This window comes from Lepisosteus platostomus, chromosome 7 (assembly GCF_059453375.1).
Source record: "Lepisosteus platostomus isolate fLepPlt1 chromosome 7, fLepPlt1.hap1, whole genome shotgun sequence".
NCBI classification, from domain to species: Eukaryota; Metazoa; Chordata; class Actinopteri; order Semionotiformes; family Lepisosteidae; genus Lepisosteus; species Lepisosteus platostomus.
The window spans coordinates 16,162,634-16,189,054 of NC_142617.1; the positions used below are offsets into that span (position 1 = coordinate 16,162,634).

A 26,421-nucleotide genomic window follows, 5' to 3' on the forward strand; every position below is an offset into this window, starting at 1 on the left:
AGTCATTCAAGGTGTAAATGACTAATTAGCAGCATATTTAAAACACTGTCTGAACATGAAATGTTGGGTCTGTGCTGCTTGCCGCCTATCTTGTAGGCGCCAGTCTTATGCCAAATGCACAGTTCTGGCATCTTGGCATAATCACACAGTGTTGCATCAAATTGCAAGGGCCTTGCTTTAACTATTATTTGCCTTTAACAGTACCTAGTTAATAGTGAATACGTACAATCAATAGCATAATAACTTTTAAATTAAAAGAAAATGCTGTTCTCTAAACACTGAAAGGTTTAAGGGAGAAACTTCAATTTCAATATACAAATGGCAACAAAAGTGCTCAATGACTGCATTGTATGTATAGGTCACATGATGGCTGCAAAGCTTATTCAACAACATAAGAAGAGTCAACCATGAAATTACAATGAAAAACAAGATTACAAAAAATGTCCAGCAAAAAAGAGCTGGCACATTTGGAACAGACTTTGGACAAATGGGGCTAGTAACTGAAGTTACATACCTTTTTAGGGGTTTTTTGGATTCTCAAACCACTTCTTTTGACATGTCGCATTTCAATGTTTAAACTAGTGTGCAAACACCGCACCAAAGATCACTCATGGAAAATGGGGAAAAATACATACATGCTGCACAGTTATACATGTCTGCATACATGTATCCAACCTGTGCTGGGAATGCAAGTATGCAAGTCTTCTAAAACATAAACCTCAAATATCCAATGTTAACTGCTCAGGCACGATTTAGAGAAGATGGACGACAAAATAACATCAACTCTCCCAGCCCTGATGTAAAAAAAAACTGTTTTTGTGAAAACACTTAGCTTTCAACAAAAAGGTTGCTGCAGGGCAACAATAAGCCATTTCATAGCACAACCATCTATAGTACATTGGAAGCCAGTCATCAGTGAGAGTTAATGAAACTCCCCTGCTAAACTGTTTAGATTAGACTGCCACCTTGTGACAAAACAGGAGTATAATTATATACTAGTATTAATCACCAAGCTGCCTGAACATAATGTCACCTTTAAAGGATTATAATAGTAATTAATTATAAGATTACTCAGCTTTTGGTCCTTGAAAACCATGTTCCTCTGTGGTTTAAAGATAACTTAATATGCACCCACACCCCAAAACAAAAAAGCGGTAAACCTAGCATTACACAGTACAAGGACCCAAGCATTCCTGGATAAATTCTTAACACATTTAAAGTGATACCTTAAGGGTGATATCTGGTGTGAAAATATCAATAACTCATTATGCTTCATTTGCTTACTGGTCACTAATATATGTCATTTTAAAGCAGCCCTTAAGTAAACTGTTTACTTACAAGTACAATACTGCATTGTTTTTGCATGCTGGCAAATTGGAGAGTGTGTCGTTAAACCCTATGCAATAAGAAAGGCATTGGTATTAAAAATAACGGCACCCCAGAATTGGATGTGGTCCTTGGACTACAATTGCCAGATCAAAAATGCAGCCTAAATTTAAGTCAGTTCAGGACAGCCATTCACACTTCAGAAGTGTGAGCCAGGGCTGACCTGAAAAAAAAAGTTGTAAAAGGTGTCTTAGCATTAGCGGAAAGGGTGAGCTACAGAGCTAAACAAATGCATGCTGTCCTGTGATATCTCAACTGATGCATTTTTCAGTACCCTCCATAAGGTAAGAGTTAAATTTTCATTGAAGCTGAACATTGGCCTGTGACTTCTGGGATACCCAACAAGGGTATTTCGCTAAGAAGAAAAGATGGAAGCTTGAAAGCTCTGTGTCACGTTAACTTCCACGATTCTTGGCTGTAGTGTAAGAACTTAAATTTGTCATGATGCTACCAAAGCTGTCTGGAAGTGCTACGAGAAATACAGTATATAAAGCATACTATCTCAGAGCCATCTGCAGTGACCTTTTTACAGTTCTCTCAAAAAAAACAAAAATACGTCCTCAAATTAAAACAATACACACTTTCGATCTTCTCACTTTTTATTTAGTCTACAACTACGTTCTTTTTCTTGTTCTGTTCTTACCAGGCCATGAAAAACTACTGGAATACACTGTTTCTACAGGTTTAAGTGTAGTTGTCAACAAATAATTGTGGAACCCATATGCTTTTTTTTTTTACATTAGTGCGTCCTTGTCATAAAATGTGGGATACTACTATATACAATGGTTCTGAATGTTAAGTAATATACCAGAAAATCTAATGGCATTAAGAATTAAGTTTTCCTTTTGAAAATCTTATGTAGTCAGTAAGGGGCACAGATCATTGAAGATATCCAACTTTCCTACAAGTAGGAGACAGATTCCTAGACATTAAAAACTTTTGTTCCTAGAGAACCCTTTTTGAAAAACACATATCCTACTAATTTCTGCTAAAAAGAAGTTGAGTAGATCTTCTACAGTTTAACAGTATTTGTGACCACAGGAATATAACCATGGTAAACCCTGCTTCTCCACAAGGGCTCATAGGTGCTATAGTCAAATGATAATCCACATTATTGAGGCTGAATAAATTAAATTACCCAATTAAAGAACCTGACCATCTATCCAGGTTTAAAGCAGCTGGCTATCAATAACTACCTATAAATTATGGAGGACTGTGGCCTGTGGTCTCAAGGACCAGAATTGCACTGCATCAAAAATGGATTGTATCACCTTTGGACAAGAAAAAAGTTTTTGACATATTCTACAGACACCAGTATTCTTGATTTTTATTCATTGAATTTTTTGGAGTGTCTTACATTACAAGTAACAAGGTTGGTTTCTGCTTAATTTTGTGAATTCCAAAAGGACAGAATTTGTCAAATCAAACTCTTTTCTTTCCCGTATAACTCTGTACCCACTGTGGCATTATTTTCCACAACATTCTCTGACAATCTGCAAAGTAACAACACTTGCCTTCACAAAAAAAGCCTTCCCTGTCCTGCAACCCCATATATTTACTGTTTTAATAATAAATATGGAAATAATAACAGCTTTAACCATTAACGTTTCATTATGTATTTTCAACATTTCTTCTTTCTGTATTCAAGATCTTCTTCTCTTTAGGTCTTAGGCTTTGTCTACTTTTCTTGTAAAAAAACATAAATGGAGAGGATGTTGCCGTTGTGCATTAAACCTTTTGGTTCTAATTTGAAAAGAAGCCTTTTTTAAACAGGAGACTGTTTAAATGCACATTTCTGATACCTACAGTCCTTCTGGTTAACAAGGACAGTCCCTTTTTGCTGGAAACCAAGAAGTAGTGTAAACTTTTAAACTTGAGAAATTGGACTTCATTTCTTCAGATAGTGAATAACTAATTTGCTTGTCACCCGGTCATAAAGACAGAGATCATAGGTTTTTATTAGGCGACACTGATATAGTAGCAAACTGAAGACCATGATGTTGTGTTGATTTCGTTCTGAAGTTTTTTTCAAGATGGTGGACATAATATTAAGGACGTTTTCCCCATTGAAAGGAAAGAAATGTTAGTGTTTCTAAACGATTAAAACATCCAAGTTCTTCAAACACAAAAAGAGAGAGAAGAAGAGACAGGGAAGGAAAAGAAAGGGACAAGCATGTTCTCTCCCATTGTCACTCTCACTGGCCTCTCCTGGTCCTGCACCGTTGGTCTTTCTAACAGTATGTCTGTCCGTCCATCTGTCCGGTTGGCTGGAAAACTGCACCATCACTGCTCCTCCAGCCAGGATGGTTTGTCTGCACCGGGAGGCTTTAACTTGACATTGAACTGCTTGAGGGTCTGTTCAAGCTGCTGCTGGTTCCCTGCAAAGTAGGCCGAGATGGCGTTGTGGAACAGGAGGAGTTGCTTGTGCATCACCTTCACCTACAAAAAAGAATAAAAAAATACGTCGAGCACATTGAATTGAAATTATTAATATGCGGGATGGCTCAGTTCTAGAAAACCTGACCTCAAACAGTGCAAAGCACAGGCCTCACAGTTTCTGTCTTTACTATTACTTTTATGTTTTCCTACCTCCGTGCAAGTGTCTATAAATCTAAGTTTAAAATTCTTATGGAACATTCTTGACAAATTTACCCTTCATATAGGAGAAAATTCAGTTTCAAAATATAGAAATGATATTTTAATTAACAACCCTCAGGCAGCACAGTGACGGAGTGGTAAGCACTGCTGCTTTGCAGTGCTGGGGTCCATGGTTCAGTTCCAGACCTGGGGTGCTATCTGAGTGGAGTCTGTACAGTAAGTTCTCCCTGTGTTTTCTTGGGTTTCCTCTGGGAGCTACAGTTTCCTCCCACAGTTCAAAGACGTACTGATAGGTGAACTGGATTCTTGAAAAACTGCCCCAAGGTGTTGTCTGTGCCTGCCCTGCGAGGGACTGGCATCATGTGCAGGTTGTACCCCACCCTGTGCCTGTTGCTTGCCGAGACAACAGGCTCAAGCAAGCTCCGGTATCCCGGAGCATGCTTTGGTTAGAAAACGAATGTCTTTAAGTAAGAATCTATGAAGAAGTCTGACTCAGACTAGCAGTTCTTCAGTTCTGGGGGGCGGGTGCAAAATGCTTACCTTATTTTCCTCCAGGAATTTGAGTTTGATGGTGACGTCGCTCCGGAGCCGCTCATACTTGTCTTTGTGGATTTGGAACTGCTGCTGTGCCGCCTCAATGCGTGACAGGGTGACAGCATCCCGAGGGCCCATGTTCAGCTCCTCCAGGTCAGCGCGGTAGGCATCAAATTCCAGTCTAGGATAGGAAAGTCAGACTTTAGAAAGGAGGCAGTTTTTAAGACACTGGGTCTGAGCTAACTGAAGTTTTCAATGACGTAAAGTAGTTCAAGTAGGTAGCTGCAAAGGAACAGGTAAAGGTATATTCCATGCTGAAAAGAGAAGAAAAGAAATAACATTTCCGCTGTGGAGCCTTCTTCGGGTGTCCACACCCGAAGAAGGCTCCACAGCTGAAACGTCGTGTTTCTTTTCTTCTGTTTTCAGCATGGAATAGAACTTTACTTGTTCCTTCAATGATGTAAAACACATTTTCATACTAACCTAGTACCAATAAGAAGTCTTTCTTACATCAAGCTGCTGCTGCTATTATATTGTTGCAAATGTGAACATGCTGTTCTTTTACACAAGCTTTGAAATTGTCAAACCTACATATTCTAGAAATTGTAACTACAAGCAACTACTGGGTGTGATGTTGTCTCTTCAGATTTCCTACACTCATTACAGCACTGTTGCCACTGCTGACCCTATAAATAATTAAAGTTTCTTCAGTTTTTGCAGTCCTTCCACTTGTCCAAGACTATGAATACTGATCTGAGCTACAAAAAGAGACTGGTGAGCTTACGACTTTTCACACAAATAATGCTTTGGTTATTCCAGCCAGTCAGTACCATGACCCAAGCCTGAACAGGTGACATTTGGCCGACAGGACTCAAAATTGTACTTTAAGAATCTTTAAAGGAAGCCCTACCCCAAAATACTCCTAAATAGCAGCTCATTATTTTTTCAGGACTAACCCTTAACACTTCAGTCATAAAAATACCTCTTTTAATAACATATTTTAGTATTCAAAATATTAAAACATTTTAAAAAATTAAATTTATGGCATGGTATTTTTAAAAATGGTTCATACCTTTTATATCTGTATTATTTACATCTTTGCATTTAAATGTTTGGCCTGTACTGCCGTCTAGGTTTTATTCTAAACTGCATACTCTTACCTAGCATTCTCATACATCTTGACAGTCATCAGAGTGTCCTCCATGGTTTTGTTGACCAGAGTGTTGATACTAGAGACAAAGAAATTGATGGCACCCAAGAGGGTCTCTCCATTCTTACACAGCAGCTTCTGTGTTTCAGCATTATATCCAAACTCATCCTGCATGTCACAAACAAATAGATAGGTGGGAATGTACCATCTGAAGTACAAAATAAGAAATCTGCTTTATTTTAAAACATCAGTTTAAAAAAGTTTAAATTAGAAAGATTTAACAATGGTGTAAATAGTGCAGCATGTTTTTTTAGAATTGTCAGAAAAAACTCTGATGAACTTGTTTGAAAACCTGAAGCTCAGATGTTCGGTCTTCTGTAAAATCATCTTAATTGAAAAATGCAATGATTTTTGTGATATTGAAGAACTAAGGCCATACAAATGTTAAATTTTGCCTATTCTTTTCATTTACCTTTAACAAGAAAATCCTTATTTTGCCTTCAAAGATATTTTGAATAAATATACATAGCCAAGGACTCTTATTAGTTTTATATTTTGTGGTGAACAACTTTTTTAGGTCAGTTATCAATGCTTCTTAAAAAAAAACACTGCCTTTTCATTTGCTTAACCGTGATTTTCTGGGAAACCGCATATTACCTGTAGCTCTGGTGATTTCTGACTGAGGTCAGAGAAGGTGTCCCCCAGTGCACGCTGGGTCTGCACCATGCTGTAGAAATGATTAGTTAGAGCTCTGGCCAATCGCAGGATGTTTTCGTATTTGCGCTTCGTGTCTCGAAGCACATCAATCTGAGCCTCGAGCTCCAGGTCCACTGTCCGTGACCCACGGCCAAAACGTTCAGAAATCATCTGCTTTGTACACTGTAGAGTGGAGCCAGGGAATAAACAAGAGGAAGTCACGGCATGAGAGGAGACAAAAGGGTCCCTTTTAAATAAAGGACAATGCAACAATGTTCTCTCCAAAGATTTTCTGTCCCCCATTGGTGCCAGAACAACTGAAAGGGTACAAACAAATTACTGAATCTAAACATTCTGATTTTTCTGTTGTAGTCTTTGCCGACCTTAGCTCCAGGAAAATTGCAAACATTTTTCTACAGATGCCATTTATAAAAAAACAATTATTATTTTTAAATATGAAAAATAAAGGTCATCTTTAGTGAAGAGGCATTAGTGGGGCCAGCAGGGGGCGCTAACCCTGCGGCTCATGTGGGTCCTAATGCCCCAGTGTAGTGACGGGGACACTATACTGTAAACAGGCGCCGTCCTTCGGATGAGACGTAAAACCGAGGTCCTGACTCTCTGTGGTCATTAAAAATCCCAGGGTGTTTCTCGAAAAGAGAAACAAGAATGCAAACAAAAACAATGATGCATCAAATAGTAACTTTTACATATTTTCTATAGTAGCACATTAGGACAACAACCTGTTTATCACTTGACGAGCTGGGATTTAAATATTAGACATAAGAAGGGACTGGTTATTGACAACACTTAATGCAAAGTCGTGAACAAATGATTAAACTATTCCAGTGCCCCCTCAATATACCTTGTAGGTGTTGATGCCCCACTTCTTGACAATGTCAAACTTTTCCACAGCCACACCACGAGTAGCTTCTTCAGCAGTGACTGCTGAGCTGCTGTGTGACTGATGCATATTGGGACCTATGAGAGACAATGGAGTGAACGCTTAAGATGACAAGAAAGAATGAAAGAGACACCCATAATGAACCCAAAATGGCCGAATTGTATTATTTTTTTATTTAAAAAATTTCCAAATTGCTGAATTTTTTACCAGTTACCATCAACAGATTTTTTTTCTCTCTCTCAACTATTTTAGTGTCAAATGTAAATCACCAATAACACATCTAATTACTATTGTAATTATAAGCAGTAAAACAAAAACACTAAGAGGCTACAAGCTAATAACATGTATCAGCCTGGTTTTCACAACGCAAAAACTTTTTGTAAGCTCTCAGAATATATTTTTAACAATTAGGCACTAAAAAGAGTTATAGGAATAGACTTTGTCACTCACAATAAGCAGGACCAGTACAACAGCACATCCCTTCTTTACTCTTGGCACAGAAGGCTGACATTCAGGGATATTTGTATAATGAAAGGACATTCCCTATATCAGCCCTTTGTGATGTGACCTTAAGCCAGTTAAACTAATCAGTCTACAGAGGATTCCTTGTTTGCTTGTTTGTAGAACACCCATGTGAAAACTGGTATTTGTCTGTTAAAAGGAAATCAGTTGTTCAGTGAAAACGTTTCCCCTTTTAATTTCCAAACCAGGGAAACAATAATCAAGTCAATTACAACAGTACAGTGATTTAAAAAGTTTTGAAAGCAAACTACTACATACTATAAGCATAAAAGCCACTATATTTTACAAGGAACAAGTTATCAACAGAACGGCTTGCTATGTGTAATGAGAATCCATCCTCAGGTGTAAATGAAACAATATGTTTCTATCTAGTAATATAAAAACTTTGATCATGTTAATAAAAATAATACTGGAAATAATACAAACAAGATGGTTAAAATATCATTCTGAATCAAGATTCAGGTAAGAATGACGATTGCTTGGAGGAAAAAAGTGTTTGGACATCACAGCCCGTGTACTAGATCATTGATTTGACTTTAGACGCGTTGTCATTCTTAAAAAAACAGAATGCACAATTTTGCACAAAATGTATTAGCTTGAATCCATAATTTATTCTAGATCCACATGGTGCCTTTGCTAAGCTCCTTGACAAGCTATGAGATGATGATCAAATGGGGAAGGAGAGGACAAGTAAATGAATTAAGGAGGGAGTGAGTGTAAGACAGGGCTTGGCTCCTCAATACCTGCAGAGGCCCCTCCCTGGCTGGCTATCCGAATGGCTGCAGCCTGGCTAGGAGAGATGAGAGCACCCCTGGATTTCAAACGCAGGTCTGAAATGGGCAGGCAGTGGTGGGAGGGTGGGGGATTGGTGGTGAATTAGATGAGGTAAGGGCCCAGGCAACAAGAAGACGGATTGGATTTAGTCATCCAGTTTGACAGCAGTCCATCCAGGTGTGGGATGAACAGGTGAAGAGGGGTGGGAGATAAGGAGATGGTTGGGAAAACATTTGCCAATGAACCAGGAAGGCAAATAGGCCAGATAAAATGGGAATGTGACAGAGGCCATTGTCAAGGAGAGGTAAATGCACGGCCATTAGATAATAAATGGACAGATTAGTCGAAAGGAAGGATTACAGTGGAGAGTGTCCATGGTAGAAAAGGGAAGGGAACATGAGTGGTAGGAGAGATGGAAATGGTACAAGGGGGACAGAGTGAAGAGAAGGGTATGAAAAAAAAAATGGAACATAGATGAGTTACAGAGTGAACATCAGTGATAATGACATTCATGTACAACACACATTAGGGGACAGATTCCACAAAGTCACAATGACCATGTATGTGTTGCAAAGAAAAAATGTATACAAAAACAATTTCTAAAAAAGCAAGGAACTGTTTCAGCAGATTTTTGAATTGACATAAAAATTGATCAACAGGCTTCACGTTGTTAGACGGATAACACTCTGCTGTACTACCTGCTTGATTCTGTAACTTCCATTCCCTCACCTGCAGGTACAGATCTCTTATTTGTAATATTAGCAACAACTTGATAATCAACTGCAATCATCAATTGCATTATGTACTTAGAAAAAGAAAACGTACAAACCCATGCAATTAAAAAAATATACACAGGCACACATCTGCAAGGAAAGAAGTATAACCGACATGCTGCATAACACTGGTTTAAACTTTTACATTCTCAATGAAGTCTGCTTGTTCAACTGAAGCATGATCTTATATGAAGTGCATTTTCACTGTGCTACAGAAGAAAATGTATAGTGTTAAAGCAAATGCATCAGCTTGAATTCTGGCTGTTCTACGATTATTATATTTATTCATTCAGGGCTTTCAAGCTGTGGCACAAAAATACATTCTGGTCTTTTGCAAACACCAAGAGGAGTGGATTAGACCTGTTCAGCAGGAGATTTACAACAGGAAGAATATGCCAGTTCCTGGAAAAGCCAAGTCAGCAGCTTCAGCAGCAGCTCCCTTCACCATCACCGTGCAGGAGAAAAAGGGGGAGAAAGAGTGAGTGAGTTAACAGACAAGAAGAGCCACCTTGTCCCAGAGGGAGGATGCGTCTTCCCAGCATGGTAGGGTTGTAGCGGATCCCAGGGCCTATGGAACACGTATTTATTCATTAACTTTAAGATCACTTTATTAGCCATATACAATTTCTTGTATTAGGAATTCGTCTTTTTGCATACCCCAGCTTGCTCTTCATGAGACACACAGGCACACACGGGGAGAGAGAAACTGGGGTCAGCTATTTATATGGCGTCCCTAGAGCAGTTGGGGTTAAGGGCCTTGCTAGGGGGGCCCAACGGAGTAGGATTCCTCTGCCGGCCGCGGGATTTGAACCGGCAACCTTCCAGCCACAGGCGCAGATCCTTAGCCACAGTGCCACCACTCCACCACTCCAGAGGAATAACATACCAGTGAACTGATACGGGCAGCAGTTTTTTTTTATAAGGGGCGATTCTGCAATCACATCACTGTACTGGTTTCGGCATCTTAAAATCGCTGCCAATTTTCTGGTCTGGAGTCCAGAGACCATGCTATCAATATACAGTTCTTAGACTGTAACTTCTTTTCACTTTAGAAAATAAAGGCGCACACTGTTCTTTGTGATGCAATATCAGAATACGTTCTCATAACTGTTCTGCCTATGTTGTAATCCTTATCTAAGAAAACGATTTAACTGCAGATGATGTGTATGTCCTACTGTTTTAACCCTTTTGAGTAAAAATCTGAAGTAGTTTTCCTAAGCGTTAAAGTGAGCTGTAACTGGAGAGTCAAGCTACAGTATTTTGATTGATTGAATTGGAATTCTTGCAAATCACCCAAGAATCAGTTCAGAATCAAAACAAATGATTAATTATATGAAATTATTTTTAATAAGATTAAACGCAAAATTATAATAAGTAATACTTGATCAGAAGACAAAGTATATCTGAGATGATGGTGAGAGGTGGAGAACCAAAAGAACAATTTTTATGTCTCTTAAAAATGATGAACTGATTACACTTTAGCTCAGAGGTGCAAAATAACACTTCATAATGGTTAACTAGCAAGAAATTAATACATAATACATAATACAGGTGTATGGCTGTGGATACTTTCAGGATTAGGGATTTATTAACACAATTAATTACATTAAAGACTATACATGATCACTTATGTCACTTTATATATTAATGATATATATTTCATTAATGTAAAACAAACCCTAATATAAAATATTACCCATTAACTTACTAAAAAATAATTCAGAGAAACATAGCACCAGCAATTTTTACAGCAAGAAAAATAGCCCCTGTGAACTGAGAAATTAATTGTAAATGAATTGGTCCGAAATGCTGTGTCTCTACAAAAGAATTTGTACAAAACTATTAAGGTACTGACAGAATAATTATGTGGTGAAGGGAAGATTAGAACACTTTTCAAAATGAATGCACTTTGCTATTAAAAGCATAACAGAACCTCCCAGAATATCTGTAATAACACTGAAAACTGTTGTAAAACAAGCAACTTTTAACTGGTTTTGCAATTACAGTGAAAATAGGGAAAAAATTATTACAAAAGCAGTGGGTTTAACCCCTGAGCTTAGTTACACAAAGCTATATGACTATTTGGACAACACGGTACAACACCCAAAAATGTGTTCCAAAAATGTCTTACAATAGACATAAAAACCTAGTTCTTAAGTTAAGTTAAAAAGGCCCTGTATACTAAGAATTTGACAAGTTGTTTCCACCTTGGCATCTCCAGGTTTCTATCACTCAATATTTTCCTACAACAGAAAAGAGCAATGCCACTCAGAAATCTCCATAATGAGCCCCCTGGAACTTCAGCTATGATAAGCTGAATTTAACATCAAACTGGCCAGTTTGCTAATTATACAAGGGTCATAATCACATATTGCTTTTTGAACTTATTTTATACCAAATATACCATTGGATGCTCTACTGTCTCTTATCAATATCCAAATAGGTTGGTTAGATGAAAAATTCAAGACTGGCAAACACTTGTCAGATAATATCTAAGGTAGAGAAGTGCATGCAGGTAGTAAAAATCTATAAAATCTGACACTCCAAGCTTTATTTTGAAATATTTTTGTCTTCTAGACACTAACGAAAAAAATCACACAAAATGTTAAGCTATTAATCTCAGGCACAGAGAAAGTCATGATGTTGAAGGAGATACCTGGGTTTCTTTAAAAAAGAATCACTGGGTAAGATCCACGAATTAATTATAGTCTCTCCGTTTATACTATGTGCTACACTTTCTGTATTAATCACCGTGCATTTTAGCCCCATCTTATAAAAGAAACCGTAACTCTGCATGTAACGCATCAAAAGCCTACTGATCCATGGTTCAGTTTTGTCCCCTAAATGAAGCTTCTACAGCACCTGACTGATCCAAAATTACATGGTTAAATTTTGTCCCTTACTAACGCACACATGCTATTTTCAGATTCTTCTAATTTTTTTCAAGTACCCCTGCAAAGTGGCTTTTGAACTAGATTTTTATTCCTAAGAAAAAGTGGTCTGAATCAGATTGGAGCACATGGACATGTTTTAAGTGTTCTTGGTCCCCTAATACTGTACCACCATTTAATCTATGCTAAATTCAGGGAACATCTTTACATAGGAGTAAGCAATTGGCATTTTGAAGATCAAAAAATGTTATGAGCGCATGCATGCGGAAATGCTACTTAAAAACAGGATTCATAGCAGCCATATCCCACTCAAGATCTTGAATGTGACTCAGTGCCTTCATCCAAGTGTTTTCCCATATTACCCTCAAACAGTTTTGCATGCCCCATTTAAATGGGTATATCTTTGTGTGCAGTACAGCTAAAAACATATACCTCTTCATCTACAGCAGTGGAACAAGTCACTCAAGCAGTATACTGAATCAGTATGAAGATACAAACTTCTTCAACATACTGACACATGCTGTATTTCACGGAACCTACAAAGGGAGCAAAGATGAAAAGATACCTGCTTCTCCAAACTGAAAATAACAACATGATAAAAGCACAGTACAGGAGAAGAAACTGATAAATGATGAGAAAAGAAAGCCACAATAATTTGAGAGTTTTGGCAAGCGAGCTTGTGTAAGATTTTCCACAAGCCACCATGTGAAGCTGTGAATTTACTTTTACCAAAAAAAAACAAGAATTTTAAAATTATCTATTAAACTGACTTCACAAAATCATTATACACTATGACAATGTCTCCATGGCCTGGATAAGCAAAGGATTTACAAAGGAAATTTTAAAAGGATTAATTCCATATTCATAAACAGCTGTCAAACAGCTAGAGTTCCATTGTTTTGGTATTTCATGTTGGTAAGTCTTTAAAGTAGTGATCAAGCTTCAGAAGAAAGGAACTGACATTTTAAACAATTGCTGTAGTTATACACTTTGTATTGAGCCTAGATTAAATTAGAAAGCCTAGAGACAATTAATTAAAAGCTTAAGTAAACCAAAATGGAAAAACCTTTTCCTGAGAGTGGTGTAATTACCTTAACATATTAATTGAACGAGCTTTCTTTACTTAACCACTGTAGCATAAAATAAATGGAGCTTGATGACAATTATCTTTGATGCCTTCACCTGAAGCACTTACAATCAATATTACCACACTGTTAATATTTACACAGTAAAACATGTATAGTGTACTGTACCTCCCATTCATCCATTTTCAAACCGCACAAAACACAGGGTTGCGGGTGAGGTGAAGCCCATCCTACCAAGCAATGTGCGCAAAGCAGGATACACCTTGGATGGGACACCAGTCCATTGCAGGGCATACAGTACACAGACACAAATACACACAGACTCATACCGAGGGCCAATTTTCCCAGAAGCCAGTGCACCTACCAGCTTGTCTTCACATACAGTACAGTGGCAGGAAACCAGAGCACCCAGAGAAAATCCACTCAATAACAGGGAGAGCTTACAAACTGCACACAGATAGCACCCCAGGAATAGAACTCGTGGCCCCAGTGCTGCAAAGCACCAATTCCAACAACTGCACTACTCTGGTACCCATGGTACCTCCCTTCTTTTCCTTTTCAACTCCCAGTCACTATATTGTATAAACTTTGTAAGAAGCCAGGCAAGGTAGCGCTTGCTTATTTTAGTGGAGACGCAAGTTGTTAATTTAGCACAGCTTCGAGTCCTGTTCAATTTTATGTACACTGGGAAAAAAAGGCAATTCAGTATTAGTGTAATGACGTTAATTGCCAAATGAAAGACATCGTTATCAATCTGTGAATTTTTTTGGAGTACTCGGATGGACAGCTGTGGCAGAGAGGGAAAGCTCAGCCAGGAGTTTTACCTTTGATGGAGCTGGTGGGTATGATTCCCTCTGCTGTGCCTCCATAACCTCCCGAAACAATGCTGGTCTCATTGAGGTTGGGTCCTGATACCATCACCTGCTGCAAGTCCTGTGTTAAGAAACAAAGACGGTAAACTCAAGGGAAAACAAATACTGTAGAGCTTTGAATTCATTGGTCTGCCATTAAGTATATACTGCACAACAATAAACCTCTCACTTTTCTCAATTTTTAGAATTCAAAGCCGAAGGTCCAAGAAATCAAAAACATAGCTAAATAAAATGACAAGAACATTTGAGTCATTTGGACGGTTTAAAAAAAAATTACATTTTTAAGCCACAAACATTTCCAATTGAAATTAGATGCTCACAGTAATATGAACCGTACATACCAATTACAACTGTTTCCAGGTAAAATAATAAAATGTGAGCAGAAGCCTACCCAGCTTTAGGGAAAATTACATTGACCGCAGAAACAATTTTTAATCTGGAATCTTGCCCCACTCCTGTACAAAAAGTGTAGGCAATCAAGTCAAATTAGATAACATGAACTTCAGTCAAATTCCATCAGATCGCATTAACAGTATCTACAGATATACATCTGATAACTCATAGAAGAAATCTGAAGTGGATTTCTGAAAACATTTGGCCACGGTGTAATAAAATTAACTTAAAAGTGCTTGCTGTTATCTTTTCATTTTAAAGTAAATTTGAATGAACAAAGAGAAAATAAAGCTAAAACTTCAAAGAATCAATACAATTCAGTTATATCATAAAAACTTATCTTATTATGTAGGAGGAAGAAATGCTTCAAATCATGAGCATGTGAAAACACTGAGAGACTTGGAATGACAAAGGTATACTTTATTTTCAGTACAGTATATACAGTATATTAATTAATATTATGTCCCAGCCAAATAATGGTCCCTTGACAGAGGAAGACCTTTGTGAAAATATTGGAAGAGTAACTGCAACAGAGTAAACATGTTTGTGAAACTTTTCACATGGGATTAATATAAGGGCATGGGTTTAATCAGTAATTGTGTGTGGAAGGTCAGGAACTGACATTTCCAAAAGTATATATAGTCTTTCAAACTGCTGAGCGGGGCAGAAGCTGGAAAACTAAAGACCAGGCTGTTTGCAGCACTAAGAAAAGGTGAGTTTGTTTTTCTGTTACTTGAATTACAACAAAAAAAGCGTTTAATTATAATGTTTATCAATATATCTTACAATATCTCTGGAAGTTTTATTTTTTGGAAGTTTATTATTTTTTCATTTTAAAAATGAATGATGAGACACCTATCCCAGGCAACTACCTTGCTACCCGTGCAAAGGGTGCAAGGCAGGGTACACCCAGGATGGGACAAAAGAGCAGTCACAAACATGCACACACTCACACCTAAGGCTAATGTTCCAGAATCCAAATAAAGTTCCAGTATGTCTTTGCACTGTGGAATGAAACCACGTGAACATAAGGAGAACATACAAACTCCACACAGACAGCATCCCAGGTCCAGATTTGAACCCAGGGCCACAGTGCTGTGAGGCAGCAATGTTAACTACTATTCTGCAGCTAAGAAGATCACCGTTAATGCAGATATACTGAAATAAATTCTAGGCAGCATATTATAACCTCACCCCTCAGCATTTCACTGCTGCTTACACTGTTGCAGAATTGCACATTGAAATTCTTCATATTAATGATATAATAATAGAGCTTAATTCACCAGACCATCTTACCTATTTGCTAGTGTGAATGGCTACTAAAACTAGTATTACAATGAATTTCTTGGGAAATAAATCTGTTTTAAACACAGGGTGCCAATATGTATGTATTCAACTCCAATACCTACAAGAAAAGTACTCGGCAGGAATAAAATGTCATATAGTAACAGTGATTCACTTTCTGTAGGAGGACAATGTTACTCATGCTCATTGACTAATCCCTGGCTTACCAATGTGCATAGACAGATCTGTAGAATCTCTAAATTATACTTTATGAGAGAAAGATCTCAAAATGTGAACTAGCACATTAACAAAATGTATACAGTATCTAGGGGATGAAGAGATGTTAAGCATGGGGAATTTACAATTTATACATTGATTTAATAAAGAAGGTTATTCCTCTCTAAAATAAAGAGTAATTATTGACTAAAGTGTCAATATTTGAAAATGAAATACTGCCATCACCTTAAAATCACAGCAGGTGAAATCACAGGAAACCTTATCAATAGTTTGTTAAAAAGACTAAACTATAATAAACAATGGATGAATGAAAATTTAGCTTACTGCTTGCGTAAATCCTTTTAAGAGATAAATACAGACAAATGTGATCTGCTCTCCCAACACCAGATTCTTCAGTTCAGAGCCCAGAATAAGTTTGTGATGATGGCAAATGGTGCTCTTGCTAATTAACATCTTGAGTTAAGTTCATATCAGAAGGAAAAACAGGAAAGGCTAACCACGGTAGTTTTTAGAGCCTGTGAGATAAATGCCTTAACACTTAGAAATAATCTTGTATGAGAGCAATTCACATGAATAGTGCTCGGTTGCAGTAAAATGAGGATGTATGAGCTGCCATAGCAATCTTCTAAACACATGGCTCATGAACATCTTACACATAACATCAACAAGGAAAATACTAGCTGGATACACACAGATGCAGACACACATGTTGTAAGGAAAATCCAACTCCATTGGAACATCACCCATTACCATCGGCTGTACCAACGGAGTTGGTTGTTACTGCTAACCTCCCAAGCTGGAAGTGACCAGGGTAAACACAGATTTCCCCCAAAGAATTAATGGGGTGTTCACTCACCATATGGAAAACCCTTTAAAACACAGCAAACACTGCTGTTCATAATATCAGGTTTTCCAAAATAGAATACACCATTGGGCCAAAAGAACAACAAACCTAAGTGCCAATGAGGCAACAAGCAGGTTAGTTCCATATTTCTTTTAATTAACGTTAATGATAAGTGTGTTTCTTTCTATGCACGTCCAGCTTAAATTGGAAAAGCAGCAGATTAGAAAAGCTCACAGTTTTAACTTTTCAGGGAAGAAAAGATGTCCCAAGCTCTTGCTAAATGGGGCCCAAAGGTAAGTAATACAACTTCAGACAAGGTTAGTGAAAGTGCCCTGTGTTCTTTTTCCCACTGCACACCCACACACTGATGGCTGCATGCTACCCCCCAGCTGTAGAGCGAGCTCTACATAAAAGAGCAGTTTTGCAAGCTAAGGCTCTCCACTCTCCGTCTTTCTACAGTGCAGAACCCTGAAAGACTGGAATTCCCTACCTTCTCATCTAAGCGCCACTGAATCTGTGCCGCCTGTGTAAAAACAAAAGGAAATGAGAAGAAAAGAAAACATAAAAAGCAAAGTAACGGAAAATGAAAATGACATTGTTCTGCAGTCTATAAAATGGAAACATGTCATGTTTCCACCTTAAAGCATAAGTTAAAACAGGGCTTTCCAGATCAATTACTTATCTCCACTGAAGAAATAAATAGATATATTCTAAGCCCTTCATCTGCTTAAAAGTGGCAGAATTTAAGTTACTTTTAATAGCCAACCTCAAATCATTAACAAAACTGTTTGAAGTAAGTCTGTTATCAATTCCATAAAAAGCCCAATACATAGTAAAGAGCTGATCTATATTTTAAATTGAAAACCCTCTTGTATTTAAAATGTATTCAATAATGTTAACAAAGGGGAAAAAAGCATGAGATCTGATGCAATAATAAAGCAGCCATCAAGCATCATTCCATTTCTAATCCACTTTGTGTTTCCCTAAAAACCATGAGTCTGCTGATGGTGTTGGAATCATAACATTTAAACATGCTGTTACCAATTTAAAGATATACTCTCTCAACGTAGCTGACCACAGTATCAGCGCATGGGGCCACAAGCATTCTTACAAAAAAACTGGAAAAGAAATATTAGAATTAACCAATTTTGATCCAGCGTAGTTTTAACATTCCGATTTTGGCATTGTATTTCACATTGCCTTCTATTTTTCTTACAGATTTTGTTTCATCTACTTTCTCCATGATTAAAAAAAAATTAAACACACATAAAATGCAAAACACAAGCTATCCTGGAAATTCTACAGACTTTCCTCCTGGTGTGTCTGTAACTAAGGACTTCTGGCCAGTTATAGTTCTGGCCTTCTCTGGTTCAGCCTGCTACTGCAACGTGGGTGTGCTCCTAGCTGTGACCGTGGGTAGGCCTGCCTGGCAAGAGGAGCCACGCTTTCCTTTCCTGGTAGCTATGCTGTGCAGCGACATGATGCTGATCCTTTGCTCCCGAGGGCTGCTGCTACTAGGCCACTATAACATCCTCATCACAGTAGTGCCATGCCAGATCCTCCTCATGCTCTGTAAATTTTGCTTCAACAATGCTACCCTCAGCCTGGCGTGGATGGTCATAGAACGCTACATAGCAATTTGCTATCCCCTGAAGTGTGCCATCCTCCTGAGTCCCCACAGGGTAAACCTGGTGATCATGGGCAATGGCATTCTGTCTGGCTGCCTTGTTATGATACACGTCATCTTGACAAATCTCTCCACTGAAGAGGTAAATTATGAACTTGGCATGATTTGCCATTCAGAGTCAAAGGTTTACGGATCTAAATTTGAAAAGGAGGCGCTTGTAGTTCGATATTTCGGCCACGCCTTCTGCATTTCCTTCCTGCTGACGATGATCATCTTCGCCTACCTGCGCATTGGCAATGTGATCGTTAAGGCCAGCACAAAAGAGAAGGGTTCAGCAGTCCGGGCTCAGAAGACTATCCTGCTACACGCCATCCAGATGCTGCTCTATATGGCTTTCCATTTCTATCCTGTTCTATACAGGACGATGTACCAGAGTGTCAGTGGGACACACCTCATGAGGCTTTTCAATTTGCTGTGCTTCGATGTTCCCAGGGTCCTGGCCCCCCTTATTTACGGGCTCAAGGATGAAGAGATTAAACCTAGGGTTCGGGTGTTCCTTTGCTGCTGTCTCTTCAAGGTACACCCCTCCAGAGGTCAGCAGTAGAATTTCCCAAGAACACCAAGGAAAACAGCAATGAATGTACAACAAACCTTGCACCAAATTGTTCAGGGAAAAAAAATAAAGATTAAAGGAGTCTAAACTGGAACAGCCTAATGTCAATATGTTGTGTTAAATTGGCTCAAATAATTCTGAACTCCTGTCTCTATATACCTTAAACTGGGGAAAAAAAAGTTTACAAGTCTTAAGGTCAGGACCTATGGTAAAGCTACTAAAGCTCAAATAGCTTTAATATCACTGTCCAGGGAAAAAAAAAAACTGTTTATTACTGGAATATATGTTCTAAACAGCACAGATAAAAACACAACAGTGAAAATGCACACAAGGAAAACAGCTATAGCATTTGCAAGTTAACATATGGTTTACTCTCTAAGAATAATGTAGCATTCCAGACTTCAGCTGGGTTTTCATTACATTTAGTATAAAATGTACAAATTTAAAAAATGACACCTTTGAAGACACTGTATTTTGAGGATAAATTATTCAGCTTCTGTCGTATTTCCAATCAACGTTTTTGAGTTTTGGTATATTAGAATATAAAAAAGTATATAATCACCTTGATGTTTATAATATTTCTGTACTGGAATGACTGAAAAATGGTTAGAGGCGGCCAAAATACCACTTTACACTTAAACCATGAAATATAGTGATTACCCTGTGCTGTGCCTTTCAAGTAGAAAATGAAGTCACATTCTGTGCTTTACCATTTCACAACTGTATGTACTGACAGCGTCAAGGAGAATGACCATTTCATTAATGAACTTTTGTTCAAGGAAGATCAGGCTACTTACATAGAAGTAGCAGTGTTGTAACAGTGGGCGACACTCCTTTTAAGCCAGCTAACCCAAACCCCTGTATAGTGAATCATGCATTGCTAGGAGGAACAATTTTTAAATGAAATGTTTTATCTGAGGTTTTTATCTAAACTGTCAACATCAAAGCTATGAAAACTGGGAAGCTAGTGTTGCTGTAAAACAAAACAAGTCCAACATCTGTTTCAAAGAGTTGTAGCCAGCCATAGTCCCAGAGTGCTGAGTTTCTGCAGGCTGCAGAGATATTTCATTTAACACCTGACTTGGGAACAGAAGAGATTTTCTCACTCTTCAATTATATCATTCAAGTCACATAGAATGAAAACCACAAGTAAAACCTGAACTAGGGGACCGGGGTTCTCTACCCCTGCTTCAAATTTTCCTCTTACCTCCTGCCTTCCGTTAGAGAATTGGATAAAAATGATTCCCATTAAGCTGACCTTAATTTACCCGACTATACATACCTAAACAGGCCACTAATTCTGCTTAAACTTTAATAAATTCAGATGTAACACCCTCGCCCTAGTGTTACTTAACTAAGCAAATAACTAAAGAATGTTTTCATACCGGATCTACATGCGGGAGAATTCTTTATTCAACTTACTATGTAACTTACTAGGCGTTGTCCTACTCCTGTGTCCACAGCCAATTGTTTAACTACGGGATTGCTCACTAAAAGTGTAACAATGTAGAGTCTGGAAATATATGAGGATGTCTCCCAGCTTATAGCTTTAAAAGACTAATTACAAATGCAACTAAGACTATCTCCTAGAAAACTTCTTATCTTTAAAACTCTACCCCCAAGTTGACTCTGCAAAACCAGACCACACACTGCCTCCATACTTAGTGTCTGGATGGTTCATCTAATAAGTGCCAATGAAAACTTTAAATTGTCACATTGTGTGAGAACAGGATATTGCTGCAGAAAATTCAGTTAAATTCTAAGCACAACCTGCTCTTCCACTGTTACATCAATGTTAATCAAATAATCTTTTCAAAAAGCCAGGTCACCCACATTGTGAATCTACTTTGTATGTTTAAATGAATACAGACAACATAAAATAAAAAAGCTTTCTTCATTTTCTAATCAACAGATCATAAGTTTCTAAATTCTGCTTAGAAAGGATCCTCAATCTCGATTGTCACCCTTGCCTACCCACCCAAAGAAAAACAAGCAATAGGGACAGTACAGAAATTTAGATTTTTTTTTCTCTTTAATTGCAATAAATGGTGGGACTATTTTCAAAAGGAAATTTTAATCCAAATGGTCTCTTTAAAGGCGACTGGTGAAAACTCTTTGATTTGCAACTTCCCAACACTGCTTAAAAAGGATAAAAACAAATGAAAACAATGACAAGGACAGAATGCAAACAAGGGAAAGAAAGGAGAAACGAAATTGGAAAACAGGCATGTGATCTCCACCATCGATGCTATAAAGGAAAAGGTCTCACACACCTGTTCCAGGCTGTCATCCTCAGTGAGGGTCCCTGTGTCTCCGTTGCTGTTTATTGGGATTTCCATCGTAGCAGCTTTGCTCATAATGCTGTCCGTCATTTTGGAGGTCTGCAGAGGAGATACAAGTGAAACCGAAAAAACATTGCTGAGCTCAGAATACCACTGGAGGAACTCTAAGAAGTTATGCTCTAAAAGTTTTGAGATGATAATAATTGCTTACACTTATTTAGCACTTTTCTGGACACTCCACTCAAAGCGCTTTACAGGTAATGGGGACTCCCCTCCACCACCACCAATGTGCAGCATCCACCTGGATGATACGACAGCAGCCATAGTGAACCAGAGCGCTCACCACACATCAGCTATTAGTGGGGAGGAGAAAAGAGTAATGAAGCCAATTTATAGATGGGGATTATTAGGAGGCCATGATTGGTAAGGGCCAATGGTAAATTTGGCCAGGACACCACGGTTACACCCCTACTCTTTTAAAGAAAAGCCCTGGGATTTTTAATGACCACAGATAGTGAGGACCTCGGTTTTACGTCTCATCCTAAGGATGGCACCTTTTTACAGTATAGTGTCCCCGTCACTATACTGGGGCATTAGGACCCACATAGACCTCAGGGTGAGTGCCCCCTGCAGGCCCCACTAACACCTCTTCCAGATACAACCTTAGTTTCTCCCAGGAGATCTCCCATCCAGGTACTGACCAGGCTCACACCTGCTGAGCTTCAGTGGGATGCCAGTTGTGAGTTACAGGGTGATATGGCTGCTGGCCATGATGATGTACCACCAGCTCATCGATTTCTCCGTTGCTTCTGCCACTTGGGATCAGGCCGTTCTCCAATCAGCCTTCAATGACCTAACTTTCTAGCACTGTTCTGACATCGTCCTACTCCTCCCTCACTGATTGCACCAGGTCTGCTGGCAAGACTTGTTCTCTGCTCCCTCTTACCTATTGATGTCCCTCAAAGATCTGTCTTGAATCCCAAAACCTGACTCTTCTCATTTCGCCCCTCAGCTTTTTGTAATCTGTATGCTAGTGATGCTCAGTTCTTCCTCTTTTCTTCTCATTTACCATCAGATTTCCACCCATAACGGCCTGTCTCACCGCTTTCTCCTCCAGGATGCACTCTCATCAACTTAAACCCAACTTCTCAAAGTCTAACCTTTATTTTCACTTCCTCCCAAACCACAGACCTCTCCACTTTCCCACCTCCTTCCCCTCCGTGTCACTCTTGAACCTCTCATTAGTGTTACTCTTGTAACACTTGAAATCCCCCAGCAGTTTTAAAGTTCTCAAAGATCTGAAGATTCCCCTGTAGATTCACAGATCTATGACACATATATTACATTATGTGCTGGAGGTTTAAAATAAATTTGCCTGAGTCTGTGATCTTTGAAATCGCCTGCTCAACACATCAGGAGACATATGAGGTTGCTGCAGGAGGGTCACTGACTCCTCTTACACCAGCAAATTTAAACTCCCATTCATTTTACCTCTAGGTAACCCCACCCCCACCCCATACACTCATTTCTCATGAAGCACTAATAATGATTAAATACTGGGCACAAAGAAGTCTTTAAGTGACCTGATCAATGAAGAGTGACAATGTACCCCAGCAGGTTTGTGCCTTCAGTTCTCAAATATGAAACACCACAAGGCACAACTGCCTGAAGCAAAACTGTAACTACTGTAAACCTATCGTTGTGCTTTTACTTGCAAATGTTAGTGTCAAACAAACAACTAGGCGCTGTATCCTGAATTCAACATGAACGAACCTACAGTATGTACTTATAACTTACAGTGTGACAAAAAAGTACACCCCTTAAAATGTCATGGTTTAACATATTAAGACATACAGTATATGACCTTCATATAGGTCTAAGTCCTAACATAGATAGAACTATAAAAATGTTATTATTATTAACTATTAATTGTTATATTCTTTTTTATATGAAAAACATCACAAAAACACTTATGTTTCTATTTAGTATTAGGCAGGAAACTTGGAAAAATAAATAAGGTCAAAGTTGATATAATCAAATAACTGGCAACTTGTGACAGTAAATGCTTTCAACTATGGAGGTTGTTCAGTGTTTCAAATACAAAGGAACAGTAATAGATGAACATTTAAACTTTGTATAAAATACTAATTGCATTTTTAAGAAATTGAAAGGGTTTTAGTTGAGTCAAAATGTTTTAGAGAGGATTTATAAAATGTTAGTAGAAAGCATCCTTACTTTTGTTATCACGGTGTGGTATGGCAGCCTGAGTATTAAGAGTAAAGAGAAACTGGACAGAATTGTTAATATTGCTAGTAAAATAACTGGTCAACCACAGAAATAGTTTAAAGAGCTTTATTATACTGCAGTTCAAAGGAAAGTTCAGCTAATCATTGATGACCCCTCCCATCCTCTTTATTCCATTTCCAACTGCTACCTTCGGGAAGGTGTTTTAGAGTGCCTATGGCCAAGTAAAAATGTATAATGCCTAGCTACAGTAGTTTCAAATTAACACACAGTGGTGTGGATCTGAGAAATGTGCTCTGAGAAAAAGTTTCAATAAACAAGTACAAAATAAGCCTACACTGACCAGAGTCGGTTATGTACAGTAATTATTCAAATCACTGAAGGAAAGAGAAATCAAAGACATTGATAACTGCTGAAGAAGGAGAAAACGGGCAGGTACTGTATGAATACTGCATAGGTAAGCAAGTCAAAAGTATAAATTCACCTTCAATCACTAGATGGGTATGAATTTATACTGTATCATTTCAGTGGTACCATCAACACAAAACAAAATCCAGTTTGGGACTTTATAGTCACCTAATTCACCGGCGTCACCGTCAAAACCGGTCTTCAGGCAGCAAATGTAACATGCAAAGCCATCCCAGTTGAAGGCCACATCACCACATAATTACCAGTGCTTTTGGTAAGTCTCTATACAGGAAACGCAAACACACTTCACGTACACTGTATAAACTACCTGGCTCCTAGAACATGAGATACGAAAATGAATAAGCTTGGTTATAATATATAACTTATATCAACAAGCGCCGCCCGATCTGTGCAGCACATGTTGTCCTAATTTTTCAGGTGCAACTAGCAACCTCTCAGGACTGACTGAATTATTTCAACAGATAACTTGCAGTGCAAGCACGAAGAAGGAGTTCCTCACACTGTCAACACCAGAAATGCCAACACACCAACGCCACAATAGCACAACAGGCCTCGGACGACAGCCACTCAATAGGCAGGCGCACATTTGTAACTAGACACGAGATGCGAGTGACCGGTGAAATTCAAGAATTCAACAAGCCTTCAAAGTATAGTGCTGGTTTTACCAGCATTATGCATTCTAAGTGCTATCAAGTCTGTGCTAATAAAAAGAAAACGCTTGTGCATACAAGAAATACCTAAGTCCTTTGTGCTCTGAAACAGCTGTCACTCGTCGATTTGTTTTTCGATGCGAAATTAGTATATATTTGCACAACAAGTACGCTTTGTCCGTTGTCACCTTGCTCAGCGGATACCACAGGTCCAGCAAGTGCAACTGCAGGTGGATAACAGAAACAAAACCGAGCCAGACGTGAAAAAATCATGTAGCAACCATGGTACCTTGCGATTTAAATCCGCCATACAGTTTCTCTCAATGAAGCATTAAACAGAGCTGTACAGTTACAGGGGATTTAATGTAACGGATGAGCGGCGAGTGCCGTCCAACATATGCATACTGCAGCGTAAAGGAGACAAAATATGTGAATTTTGTTTTGGGAACTCAACCTTAATTCATGTCTTTCTGCTACCACAACGATCCAGTTTAACTAGGGTCACAATTCCAGGTTTCGGTGTCAGTCTGGAGAGGCCCACAAAAAAAGCCGATGTGCAAGTAGCACCTTTATATGTGCAATATCTATACATGTTACTGCAACCTCTTTAATGTGTCAAATTGTCCAAGACCTGCATTGCCAACATGCTCAGTGCAGCTTGTAAAAAATCAGATGAGCTATATATATATAAAGTAATGCTATTCTTACCAGTGTGTGAATCCGTCTTCTGAATTAGACGGCAAGCTGGTGGAAGCCAATTGTTTCCGGCTGTTTTCCTCAACGCGGCGATAATAGAAAAGGTACAAAAGTACCTGTTAATAATTAGTATCTTGTTATATATTGTTTTATTGCATGACTGGCCAGCTGCCCCCCCCCTCTCCACCTCCGACTTCTTGTTGCTGTTATTCGCCCCCCTTCTGCCTGAAGACACCGAGCGGAACTGACGACACCAGCCGACCTGATTCCATTCACCCCTCCCTCACGGAGGAATATTGACAGCGTGGAAGAACCACAGCTCTCGCGAGGCTGCGGGCTCGCTCCTCGAAGCAAGTTGGCTGCCATGTTGGTGAAGGATGCATAGTAATAATAATAATAATAATAATAATAATAATAATAATAATAATAATAATAATAATAATAAACTTTATTTTATAAAGCGCCTTTAAAGGTGGCTTCTCAAAGCGCTTTACAGGATGACAATAACAATAAATAAGAAGACTACAACAATAAATAAGAAAATTTCACAAGACAGGACACAATTATAATTACAACAATACAACAATAACAATAGAGGAGACCGTGGAAGATGGTATTAAGAAGAGCAGAGGGGTGAAGAATGGAACCAGTTAAGTAAAGGCTTTTCTGAAGAAGAAGGTTTTGAGTCTGGATTTGAAGGAGTTTAGAGAAGGTGACTCTCTAATATCCTTGGGCAAAGAGTTCCAGAGCTTGGGGGCATAGCAGGAGAAGGCCCTGTCGCCCAAACAATGTAGACGGGCTTGGGGGACAGTAAGGAGGGCAGAATTTGAAGAGCGTGAGCTCATAGGTGAGCATGAGGATTTTAAAGTCTACGCGGAATTTGACCGGAAGCCAGTGCAAGGACTCCAGGATAGGAGTTATGTGAACACTTGTACTA

General features: G+C 38.6%; 1 protein-coding gene across 3 annotated transcripts; it reads right to left on the reverse strand.

Annotated features, from left to right (window-relative positions):
- Window positions 1-1,967: 1,967 nt before the first annotated feature.
- Window positions 1,968-25,729, reverse strand: LOC148658388 (arfaptin-2-like). Of its 3 annotated transcripts, XM_088639505.1 has the most exons (10): window positions 25,497-25,728; window positions 21,457-21,564; window positions 17,434-17,466; window positions 14,138-14,246; window positions 9,846-9,905; window positions 7,230-7,345; window positions 6,326-6,547; window positions 5,679-5,836; window positions 4,525-4,699; window positions 1,968-3,825 (listed from the first exon to the last, which is right to left on the reverse strand). In XM_088639505.1, exons 2-10 carry the CDS (start codon window positions 21,553-21,555, stop codon window positions 3,670-3,672), a joined length of 1,128 nt encoding a protein of 375 aa, XP_088495631.1. In that variant the 5' UTR covers window positions 21,556-21,564; window positions 25,497-25,728; the 3' UTR covers window positions 1,968-3,669. The 3 variants fall into 3 exon arrangements, with proteins under 3 accessions (XP_088495631.1, XP_088495632.1, XP_088495633.1); XM_088639506.1 differs by lacking the exon at window positions 17,434-17,466 and having other exon boundaries at window positions 25,497-25,729; XM_088639507.1 differs by lacking the exon at window positions 9,846-9,905 and having other exon boundaries at window positions 25,497-25,727.
- Window positions 25,730-26,421: the final 692 nt, after the last annotated feature.